General features: G+C 42.5%; 1 protein-coding gene across 1 annotated transcript in view; it reads left to right on the plus strand.

The window, feature by feature from the left end:
- The first annotated feature begins 204 nt into the window (after positions 1-204).
- Positions 205-12764, plus strand: part of AHNAK2 (AHNAK nucleoprotein 2) — a 134726-nt gene continuing 122166 nt past the window's right edge. Inside the window, exon 1 of the mRNA XM_060754747.2 lies at positions 205-644. Within this exon, the coding sequence (XP_060610730.2) occupies positions 590-644 (55 nt within the window). The 5' untranslated portion in view covers positions 205-589. The remainder of the gene's footprint in view (positions 645-12764) is intronic.

Consider the following 12764-nt stretch of genomic DNA (forward strand, 5'->3'; position numbering starts at 1 on the left):
CCAAAGCTCTGATATGCAGAGCTTTCGACCTAGCAATAAAACTTCACATTGTTTTGGTCCCTCTGCTCTGGAGCATCTTTCCCTGAAAACACTAACTGCATCCCTAGCTCCCCAAGTGCCCGTCTGCTCTCGTAGCTTTTGGTTTTCATAGGCGAGCCGTAGCCAATCAGGTGAGTGCCTGGAACTGGCCATCTTCAGTCAGTTTCACTGGGAGTCTTTTGGGTCCCTGCAAGGAGGAGTCACACCATCCGACACACCACTCCCTTTGTCTGCAATGACCTAAAACCTTCGGCTCTGTGAGGCTGCAAGAAAGCAGGCATGCAGTGCAGAGCAGAGCTGGACCATTTATGCCTCGTCCAGGGAGGGATGTAGATTTTGCTTTTCCTGACGACTGGAGGATGTGTCGGCGCATCACTCTATCATAGCCGCATCTCAGAAAATCACAAACCTTGCGTTTTCTTCACTGTGGACTGATTCTACAAAAGACTAGAGACAAAGCCTCTGGAAAGGGAACAGAGGCTGTTAGCCTGCCACTCTCTTCCTTTCTTTCTCTTTCTCTGATATTGCTGTGCCAACACAACCCACCAAGATGTGCGACTGCTTTCATCTAGTACTTCCTAACTGGCCCGGATCTCCAGCCAGTGGTGGGCTTACCTTTTTTTCCTCCCCTATACTGTACTTTCCTGCTATGCTGCTGCTGTTTTGCTATGCCTTTGCTGGCTGCATCTCTTTCCTTTGCGAAGCCATTGCTGCAGCTTTTAGGGTGTGGCTTCTCCCAGATACTGCATGGATCAGATAAGGAATCCAGAGTCCAGCTGTGACATTCGCCCAGGCGAAACTTTTCCCATCACCTTCCCAGGATGCGCCAAAGTCACTTTTCAAATCTTCGGCAATGTGTATAATTTCAGCTCCATGGTGTTTCTTTTATTTGTTTTCCCCTCCCTTCACTTAGGAATATCAGCCTTCTCCCTCTTAACTGCATGCCTTCAATTTCACTCCCTCCTTCCTAGAAATTTTAGAGCACTGTGCATGGCACAATGTAAAAACTGCTCACGCTGGCTTTTCCAACTGCAAAACTGAAAAATATATGTTGTATATGTTTTGAATATGTCGACGTTCAATGTTTCTCCTCCTTAATTGTTGGAGTTGATGTGCAACAGAAATGAAACTTAGAGGTATGAAAGTACAAGTGTAAGGCTTGGAGGTGGCAACGGAGTGCCACCGTAAACAACGAACTTTGGAAGTTTCAAATATAATTTTAGGCTGCGTTCGACAAATCATCTTAAGGGAGGAGATGGAAGACTGTTTAATTATTTTAAAATAGTTGGGATTTCAGACAATATGGGATACCTTGCTTCTCAGTCCTAACTGTGTGGGGAAACTCAGGTTTGGGCTGGCAAGGGGAAGAAACTCTGTGCATGCCCAAGGGTGCTCTTCTTTTTATAAAGTTCTTTATGTATTACTGTATTGTCGAAGGCATTCATGGCTGGAATCACTGGGATGTGAGTTTTCTGGGCTGTATGGCCATGTTCCAGAAGCATTCTCTCCTGACATTTCACCTGCATCTGTGGTGGGTATCCTCAGAGGTTGTGAGGTCTGTTGGAAACTAGGAAAATGGGGTTTATATATCTGTAGAATGTCACACCTACCTCAATCAGACAAGAGTTCTTTCTCCCACCCTGGGACTTTCAGATATAGAAACCCAATTTTCCTAGTTTCCAGCAGACTTCAACCTCTAAGGATGGCTGCCATAGATGCAGGTGAAATGTCAGGAGAGAATGCGTCTGAAACATGGCTCGACCTCATGTAAGCCGCACCGAATCCCTTGGGGAGATGGTAGCGGGGTATAAATAAAGTTTAATAATAAATAATAATAATGGCCATGCAGCCTGGAAAACTTACAACAGCTCAAAGTTTTTTATTATTATTTTACTTTGTTGTTGTTATTATTATTATTACATTTATCATTTTACATTATTATTATTATTATTATTATTAACATTTACATTATTTTACTCTATAATTATTATTAATAGAGTAACAACCCACATTCTTTATGTATTGTTTGTGGGGTTTTTTTAAAATGGTCTGCCCAAGGATGATGGAGTTAAAGAAAAAAAGGAATGGAAAGTGAAATATCGAGAGGAATAAAACTTGCTAGAGCTTGTTTTTCTTGTTATTGACATGCAATGATAATAATAATAATAATAATAATAATAATAATAATGCCACACAATACCACACAAGGGCAACAAGCTCTTGACTTGTTGTCCTCTCTTAACAGAGCAAAGCAGATACCCAGTTTGCCTGATAATCATAATCAGATCTGTAATGCAAAATATCCCCCATTCTACCCCCAAAATACAGCAGTAATTGACCCATCTGTTCTAGAGACAAGAAATGCAATTGTCTTGGAGGCTGTCAGGAAACTATTTATTTGATATATCGGGAAAGTGTTATGAACTGGCAGAGAAGGTCGGTGATTAAATGAGAGAGTCGGATGATACGCTAAAGTGCTATCTCTATTTCTTATGAAATCAGTGTTAACAAACTAATCTTTGTCCCACAGAAATTTGTTTTGTCATTTTAGATAAAAGTCATGCAGTCTGAAAAATGATTTTACAAGATGCTTGTAAAACACTTACGCAAAACAAAGACATATGCAATGCAAGTTGGAGAGCTCTTGAAGGGAGCATACTGAATGCATGTGTTATTATAATATCTGCTGTATTGCTCGTGCGTATGTGTGTGTGTGTATAACAAGCCTGTTCTGATCCTGCCTCCTAATGCACTGGAATTTATGGGGGCTCACTTTATCACCCCTTCTTTCTGATGTAAAGCAGGAACTTGACTGCATGGAGACATCCTGTTGATAATTTCTCCATGGGGCCTGGGGTTATGGCTTTCTCTCGGCAAGGAAGAGCAAAACATACTTTATCCCTTCTCTAATCCCAGGATAATATTTTGATTAGGTGATCCCTGTCTGCATACTAATATTTTCCAGCTTTAGATTTTATGGGAACTGGCCAATCAGTGACTCCCTCTTGGAGTAAGCTTTTCCCCATCCCTCAGAGATCTGAACCTATTTTGACTTTAGAACATGATCGTTATTTCACTTTTTAGCAGTCTATATGTGCCTAGCTCACAGAAGTAGTATATCCTTGTATTGCTCACTTGTTCAGACAGGGCTTTGCCCATCTTTCTCATTCAGAGAATATACGGTAAATACTCATGTATAAGTCGACCATGTATAAGTCAAGGGCAGGTTTGCAGGCCAAAAATAAGGATTTTTATTTGACCCATTGATAAGCCGAAAGTCAATCTGCAGAGGGGAGAAAGCTGCTATTGGCCAGTATTATTTTCTCATCCAGACATTCAAAAAGGCCAGAGTGGTGCCGTGGTGGAGAGAGTAGAGCGGGGCAGACTAAGCTCTCAACTTTCAGCACTCTACTCAAATGAGACAATGATTCCTTTTTTGATAAAAGTACAGTACTCACATTGTCCTATGGATAAGATGATCCAGGTTTCTTGGGTTGATTTTTATTAACATTTCTACACATATATATAAATATATGCAATAATTAAGAATAAACTATTTGGAAGGCCATCTTCTTCTTGGAAGAAGTCCTTTGGGAGACTACAACTACAACTTCCAGATTCTGGTTTCAATCCCTTCAGTGAAGGCTTTTTTCTTGATGCCATCATCTTGGGGACAAGACTAGTGTGGACTTTCTTGGTAGCTGGTTCCAAGCTTTGAAGCTCCTTGTTGAGGGAGGCCAAGCTAAGCTGAATGTCCCCGCTGGTGTCCTTTGGCCAACAGGCACAGAGCTGGAGCAGGTTTTGGCCTTGTAGATGGGATGCTGTTTCTATCAGAGTCAATTGAGAAGTTTCATAGTCTTCCAACATAAATGCAGGTTCCAATCAATCTTTCACTTCCATTAAAACCAAGCAGGAAGGAGGCTGGAGCTCTGTGGTTGCCTGCTTGCACTGAGTGAAGACTGTCTCAAGCACAGTCTGCATTTCCATTTTAAAAGATTTGACGTCTGGGAATTATATATATTGGAGATAGTAGAGAACAGCTGCCAAGCAAAGTGGACAGAACTGAAACAAAGAGACCAGCCAACTGACTCAGCATGAGAGATCTTTTATGTAGCAGGTTTACTCTTGAGTTGAATTGATTCTGTAGGCCGTATATGATCTTAGATAGGATTCTCAGATCTCAGGGCCTAAACCAGTGGTTCTTAACCTGGGGGTCGGGACCCCTGCAGGGGTCGCCAGGGAGTGTCAGAGGGGTCACCAAAGACCATCAGAAAACACAAAATTTTCTGTTGGTCATGGGGGTTCTATGTGGGACGTTTGGCTCAATTCTATCGCTGGTGGGGTTCAGAATGCTCTTTGATTGTAGGTGAACTATAAATCCCAGCAACTACAACTCCAAAATGTCAAGATCTATTTTCCCCAAACTCCACCAGTGTTCCCATTTGGGCGTATTGAGTATTTGTGCCAAGTTTGGTCCAGATCCATCATTGTTTGAGTCCACAGTGCTCTCTGGATGTAGGTGAACTACAACTCCAAACTCAAGGTCAATGCCCACCAAACCCTTCCAGGATTTTCTGTTGGCTTCTTTGTGTGCCAAGTTTGGCCCAATTGAATTGTCGGTAGGGTTAAGAATGCTCTTTGATCGTAGGTGAACTATAAATCCCAGCAAGTACAACTCCCAAATGACAAAATCAATACCCCCCCAAACCAACCCCACCACTATTCAAATTTGGGCATATTGGGTATTTGTGCCAAATTTGGTCCAGTGAATGAAAATACATCGTGCTTATCGGATAATTAATTACATTATGATTCATAACAGGAGCAAAATTACAGTTATGAAGTAGCAAAATAATGTTATGGTTGGGAGGTCACCACAACATGAGGAACTGTATTACGGGGTCGCGGCATTTGGAAGGTTGAGAAACACTGGCCTAAACCATCTTCAGTAGTTTTCAGGGGAAGGAATCTCAGGAAAAGAGCATTATCCTGAAAATATATATGCATATGTTTTCTGCCTTTGTTATACTTGGGACGGGGGGTGTTAAATAGTGTAGTTTGTACAACTGTGTTGCCTATGTCTCGTGAATACTAACAGCATTATGAGATGCTCCTTGTAATATAATCTCTATAACATCAGTGGAGTCCGATGCCATGACAAGATGTCATACCCAAATGTCAGTTTTGGTCATGAAATCTATGGATATGGGATTGTCAAATCAAGCTACCCTAATTTTAGATTAGGGCTTTGTAATTCAGTTGACCTGTCCAATTCATGGTATTCTGGGGTGAAAAATCCAGAAGACACAGTCTCTTTTGTGATTTTTAACCTTCTTCTGTCTTTTCTTTTTCTTTCTACACACACACACACACACACAAAAGATGGAACCAGTTGGATCCTGTCTTATGTTACACTTATCCATTAAAATAAATGGGATGTGTCCTCTTAAGAGTGCCAAGTCAAAAGCAATCTTCAACATAATAAAAATGATGCCTCTTAGAGACTGAGAAGAGAGTTTTAAATTTTCTAGTCCTCCAAACACAATGCAGTACCCACTGGCAATGAAAAAGAACCATGGGCTGCATCCAGGTTTAGTCATTCTTACTGTAAATTATAAGAATGAAATGAGTCATGACTATCTTAATTCCCTTTCAGTTCCAGGGGGCTATTGAAAACATGGCTGTGGTTGGCATCAAACATCTTGGTAGATGGGAGTATTTATTTTTATTGTTGTTATTGATTTATACCCCCTTTTTCTCCTAATAATGGGACTCAAGGCAGTTTACAACATGTTTTAATTATTTATTTATTTATTTTAAAACTATACAGATTTTTTTAAAATAAAACTATACAGGAACTTCAGTAAAAGTATACATATATAAGTTATTAAAAGTTGAAAGCATCAAAATTCATTAAAAGACTAGAGTTGGCTCTCCACATTTGTGGGTTTAACCTTTTGCAGATTTGATTGTTCGTAGATTTCAGGAATATGTTTTCTCTAAGAATGTTTAGGTCCTCCAATGCAACTCTATGCCCAACTTATCTAGGCATCTCTAGATCCTATAGAGTGATTCTATGGTCAACTTTTAGTAGAAATTGACTATAGAGTTACCTTGGAGGACCTTGAGATTCCTAGAAAGGTAAAAACAAACAACAACACCCCCCCCCCCCCCATGACAATGGATGGCCTACTCATTACATAAATTGAAACAGCCCAATATATCATTGAAAGCCCATCTCATTGAGTGCCCAAAAGTCTGATGGTGCAAGTATGTTTTAATTTGCCATAGTAGGAGAGCAAAGACGGAACATCCTATGCCTCATGGAGAAGGAGTTCTAAACTCTGTGCAGCTCCTAAGAAGGCCCTTCTTCCTTGTTCCCCCAAACAAGCTCAAGAAGATGGAGGATTGGACAGAAATGCCTCTTCAAATGACCCTGGGGTCCCTCAGAAAACCTTCCTTTCCATAGGAAACCCTTGGAATCCTAGATCTTTTGTAGAAAGCCCTCAGCATCCCTAATAAACTACAGTTTCCAACATTATTTCAGGAGATGGATTATCAATGACAGTTCAATGGAAACCCAATTGCTATGTGGACAGTAGCTATATGCAGTATCCTGTGAAGTACATTACAACCCCCATCTCTGCAGAAGTGGTATCTGCAATCTTATTCTCCACATCCAACAAAATATGCCTTCTTTAGGTATTTTCTAGGTCCTCCAAAATGAAGTCCTACTTTTCAAAAGAGTTTGCTGTTATCCAGAGTTTCGCATTTAGATATGAAGTCAAGGAGCGTATCTCCTGCAGATGCGGAGTCATACTGCATCTGAGTACTTGGTATTGCTTGATGTTTCTGTGCGGACTCATATTTACAGTTGGGTGGCATGATTTGGACAGAAGGCAGAGGTGTAAGAGCAAAATAAGAGCATCGCTCCCCCAATAAAAGTTCTGCCCCTCCTCAAATTCCTAGCATTGCAGAAAGTGAGGGAGTGATAACACCTAGAGCTTCTTATCTACATTGTGATCACATGACCTTGGTCCATTTTTCTTTGGATGCCTAAACTGTATTTCTAAATGTTTAGTTGATGTTTTAAATTACTGCAAAGCTAAAAAGTTGAGAACTGAAAGAAAAATTTCATTCAGAATGGCAGAATTATCATTTTGGAGATAATGCCCTTATTTCCCCCCACTGTTTATAGCTGGTGGTACTGGTATTTTCCTCCCACTTTTACCAAACCCCGACATATTAGTTCACATGGTGGAAAGGCACGATCTAGCAATCTGGTCTGTTGCTACCAATAGCAGAACTCACACTGTTTTTCCAAGCCCCAGAATTGCAGAGTCACAAATCTATCCATGTTTCAAACAGTGGAGGACAATATGTTGTCAGATTTAAATCCTAGCGCTTGGGTTGAATTGAATAGGAAATCATGTTGCTTCATATCTTGAATAGTCTTCCTCCTTTATATTAGCCTCAGTGTGGTGTCTTTTGTGTGTGTGTGTGGCAGAATCCATTCACAGGCACTCAGCCATGAGTCATCCAGCAGAGAAGGGAAATGGAACAATGGGCCAGAGCTTTGGAATGTTAGCTTTTGGACCACAATTTCCAAAATCTCCCTGAGAGCATAGGAATAATAGTCCAAATTGGAACAAACTGAAGACCTCCATCATCCAAGCCTGCGAAGAAACGATTGGATACCAAGCCAAGAAACATCAAGACTGGTTTGACGAAAATGACATCGAGATCCAACAGCTAATCGACAAGAAAAGGAAAGCCTTCCAAACATGGCAGAGAGACATCAACTGTGCTGCTAAGAAAAAGATCTACGCCAGTGCAAAAGCTGAGGTCCAAAGAAGGACAAGAGAACTCAAGAACATCTGGTGGACAAAGAAGGCTGAAGAAATCCAACACCTGGCAGATACCCATAATGCTCAAGGATTTTTCAAAGCCACAAAGGTCATCTATGGGCCAAGAAACCATGGCATACAGCCTCTACGCTCATCAGACGGAACCAAACTCCTGAAGGACCAAAAGTCAATTGCACTACGTTGGAAAGAACACTACCAAAGCCTCCTAAACCGCAGCTCCAGTGTGGCCGAAGAGGTCCTCTCACAAATCCCGCAACAACAAACCAGGGATGAGCTTGCAGCACTGCCTAGTTTGGAAGAAGTCAGCAATGCCATCAGCCAACAAAAGAACAACAAAGCCAGCGGACCGGATGGGATCCCTGCTGAAATCTTTAAAGAGGGAGGACCTGCGCTGACACACCAACTCCACCAGCTCATAGTAAAAGTGTGGGTGACCGAGAAAATCCCAGCAGACTTCAAGGATGCCACCATCATCACCCTCTTCAAAAAAGGGGAAAGAACAGACTGCGGAAACTATCGAGGTATCTCCCTTCTAACCTCTGCTGGAAAAATCCTCGCAAGAATCCTTGCAAACCGCCTTCTGCCCCTCTCAGAAGACACCCTCCCAGAATCCCAGAACGGCTTCCGCCCCTCCAGAGGAACTGTGGACATGATCTTCACTGCACGACAGCTCCAAGAAAAATGCAGGGAACAAAACCAACCTCTGTACATGGCATTCATCGACCTTGCAAAGGCATTCGACACAGTGAATCGCAGCGCTCTCTGGACCATCCTCCAAAAAATCGGGTGCCCAAGCAAATTTGTGAACATCCTGCGGCTCCTCCACGATGACATGATGGCAACAGTCTTGGACAGCAATGGCTCCCAAAGCGACCCATTTAAGGTGGAATCCGGTGTCAAACAGGGATGTGTTATTGCCCCAACTTTATTCTCCATCTTCATCGCCATGATACTACACCTTGTTGATGGGAAGCTTCCCACCGGAGTGGAAATCATCTATCGGACAGACGGCAAGCTATTTAACCTCAGCAGACTGAAAGCCAAAACCAAAGTCACAACAACATCTGTTATAGAACTCCAGTATGCTGATGACAATGTCGTCTGTGCGCATACAGAAGAAGATCTACAAGCCACTCTCAACACCTTTGCAGAAGCATACACAAAGCTTGGCCTGTCACTGAACATCGAGAAAACCAAGGTGCTGTTCCAGCAGTCACCAGCCAATCCCTCTCCAATGCCAGAGATACAGCTTAATGGTGTAACATTAGAAAATGTCGACCATTTCCGCTACCTTGGCAGCCACCTCTCCACCAAAGTCAACATCGACGCCGAAATACAACACCGCCTGAGCTCTGCAAGTGCAGCATTTTCCCGAATGAAGCAGAGAGTGTTTGAGGACCGGGACATCCATAGGGACACTAAGGTGCTTGTCTATAAAGCTATTGTCCTCCCAACCCTGCTATATGCCTGTGAGACGTGGACTGTCTACAGACGTCACATGCAGCTCCTGGAACGATTCCATCAGCGCTGCCTCCGGAAAATCCTGCAAATCTCCTGGGAAGACAAGCGGACAAACGTCAGCGTGCTGGAGGAAGCAAAGACCACCAGCATTGAAGCAATGGTCCTCCAACATCAACTCCGCTGGACAGGCCACGTTGTCCGGATGCCTGACCACCGTCTCCCAAAGCAGTTGCTCTACTCCGAACTCAAGAACGGAAAACGGAATGTTGGTGGACAGGAAAAGAGATTTAAAGATGGGCTCAAAGCCAACCTTAAAATCTCTGGCATAGACACTGAGAACTGGGAGGCCCTGGCCCTTGAGCGCTCCAGCTGGAGGTCAGCTGTGACCAGCAGTGCTGCAGAATTCGAGGAGGCACGAGTGGAGGGTGAAAGAGAGAAACGTGCCAGGAGGAAGGCGCGTCAAGCCAACCCCGACCGGGACCGCCTTCCACCTGGAAACCAATGCCCTCACTGCGGAAGAAGATGCAGAGCAAGAATAGGGCTCCACAGCCACATGCGGACCCACAAGGAAACCCATGATGGAAGACCATCTTACTCGTCCAACGAGGGATCGCCTAAAGTGAAGTGAATAGTCCAAATATTACTTTTTGCCAATCCAGAGTTGAATAGGTTCTTCAGAATGCCTGTGAAAGGAGGGAAAATTTATTATTGAAGAAAAAAAAATCTTGAGGAAACGCTTTTGTTGCAATCTCTGGTTCTCCACAGTGGCTCTATGGTCAACTTCTGCTGAAAACTAACCAGAGAAACACACTGGTGGACCTAGAGATTTCTAGATAAATGGGGGAGACAATCTCAAGGGGTGGATCTATACTGACCCATAATCTGGGGCCAATCTGGTTGCTGTGGAGGTGGAAGTCCTTTCCGCCCACTGGCATCAAAGATGGTTTGGTGATGCTGGATGGCCACCCTAACCATCCCCTCCCACCCTTTGGACACAGGCCCTACCTGTTGGCCTTTACCCACAGTGGTATCAGCTGGTGCAATGGGGCAAGGAGGGAGTGGGGAGTGGAAGAAGAGATATCCTCTCTCCCCCTCCCTTCCCAGAGCATCTCAAGTGACATCATTACAGACGATGGCCAATAGGTATGACCTGTGTCACAACTGGAGGGCAGAAGAAGATAATGAATACCATATCATGTTCCTGTGCTGCCTGTGCCCAGAAAAACATGAGATGGAAGTAGGAACAATTGTGGCTGGTTATATTTTGGAAATAATTCAAATTCTGGGCCAGAATTTGGACTATCTCCCAACTTCGGTAAACACGGGCCAAAGTGGTTTTGCCCTGTGCTATCCCAGATCAGTTTTGTGCTGTGTTTGGCTACCATGGGGTGATCCAGCCCTACACTGACCTAAGTGGTCAGTGTAGATGTTTCCTATATCTTCCAGTAGAATTCTGTGGTCAACTTCTGGCAGATGTTGATCAAAGAGTTGACCTGGAAGACCTAGAAATTCATGGAGATAGCATATTAGTCAAATCCACAAAAGTTACACCTGCACATATGGAGGGTCAACTGTATTTTGCACAGGGGAAAAGAACCAAAAATGACTGAATCCCAGCTCTCTTCATAAAAATGATCCTACCCCATCCCATAGCAAACAGCTCTTATTCTTTGTAATACCAAACAACTGTGTCTCAGCAGGAAGTGAGTCTCTGCTGTGCTTTGGCTGCTGAAACAATGAAGTCAGCCTGTCAAGCAAGGGAGGTGCATTAAATTAATCTCCATAGGGGAGTTCCCCCCACCCCCAACCTACAAACTCCCAGGGTTTTCTCTTTATCAGCTTGGAATGCTTTATTGGTGGAAACATTGGGAAAGCTTCAGCTTGTTTGCACAGTGATGGAGATACTGAGTAATGTATGGAGAAGGAAACTTCATTAGAGAAGATTGTAATCAACACACAAACTCTGCATTCATCACTTACACAATAAACAGCGTGCTTGTCTTATTCTTGTAATTGAGTTAAATAGGAAGGGTATGTGATTCCTGTAGGAATTATGCACTGCTTTTGCCAAGAGTTATGATTCAGTAGGGAAGATGCATGACTTAGCAATGACTCCTCACTGCCTGAGTAAGAAGATTTGTATTCCCTTGGTAGGAGAGTTTGCTACAAATAAAAACTGACTTTTCACCAAAGAGCCACTTCATTAATCTGTTAAAAGTAAATAAATTCTCATGCAGCCCTCATTTCAACATGGGTTGAACACAGTGAACACAACAATGATTGTTTCTCAATAAAACATACAAGAGGAGTTTGGAAAGCTAATGTTTAAGTCGGATAAAAAAGAAGAAAACATCAAAACAGTGTGAAATGTATACAGTTGTACCTCCACCAGATTTGATTTTTGATGGATTTGATTTAAAATGTTCTCTCTTGAAATCTCTAGCTCTTCCACTGCAACTCTATGGCCATTTTTGTCCAGTTAAGATGAAGGACCTAGACATTTCTAGAGAAAACACCACTCTTAGAATCTCTAGGACCTCCAATGTGATTGTGTTTAGATTCCAGTAGATGGTGACCATGTTGGAGAACCTAGAAATTCCTACACAGGTGTTCTCTCAGGTTAAAAAAATAGCAATGTTTTTATTTGCTGTTTTTCACTTTCACGTGTTGTACCCTTAACTCCAGCTAATGAGGATAGTTGACTAATACCCACAGTATTTTCTAGGTCCTCCACCAGACCATAGAGTCATGCTGGAACTCCCCTCCAGTTGTCCCTCTCTTTCTGAACTCAACCAGCAAGTATAGTCTCTTCTTTTGAGTTTCATTGAGTCAAACCAATACTCCTTGGGATTTACTGCTTCAAGTCAAGTTCAGTGAGTGACAACCCTGTTCTAGGGTTTTTCTGCTAAGATTTATTTGGAAAGGGGTGATATCATTGCCCTTCTCTGAAGCTGAAAAAATGTGACTAGTCCAAGATCATTCGGTGGATTTTCATAGCTCAGAGTCCAAAAGTCAGACCAGTATATCCACTAACTGTATTTAAGAAAGAGCTACTGGAGGAAAGGTGAAGTATTAAATAAATAAATAAATAAATGACTGCTTTCATATTTATATTTACACGCCACCTTTCCTCACAAAGAGCCAAAAAAGAGTACACCTTAGAAACAGTGTCATCATAGGTTAAAATAGGAAAATGGGCCAAATCTAAAAGGGATATTGAGGAAGTAGTTTTCTAATCTCTGAATGATGATGTGCATGTTTGTGCCTCCAAATAAATCTGTCAAATTATGATGATCCCATGAATTTCATAGTGCTTTCAATAAGGAGGCAGTTTGCCATGGTCTTCTGAAATGTTAAGGACTTTATCGCATAATAAAAGGCATACAACAAGATATG

Source organism: Anolis sagrei, chromosome 1, assembly GCF_037176765.1.
Source record: "Anolis sagrei isolate rAnoSag1 chromosome 1, rAnoSag1.mat, whole genome shotgun sequence".
Taxonomy (NCBI): Eukaryota; Metazoa; Chordata; class Lepidosauria; order Squamata; family Dactyloidae; genus Anolis; species Anolis sagrei.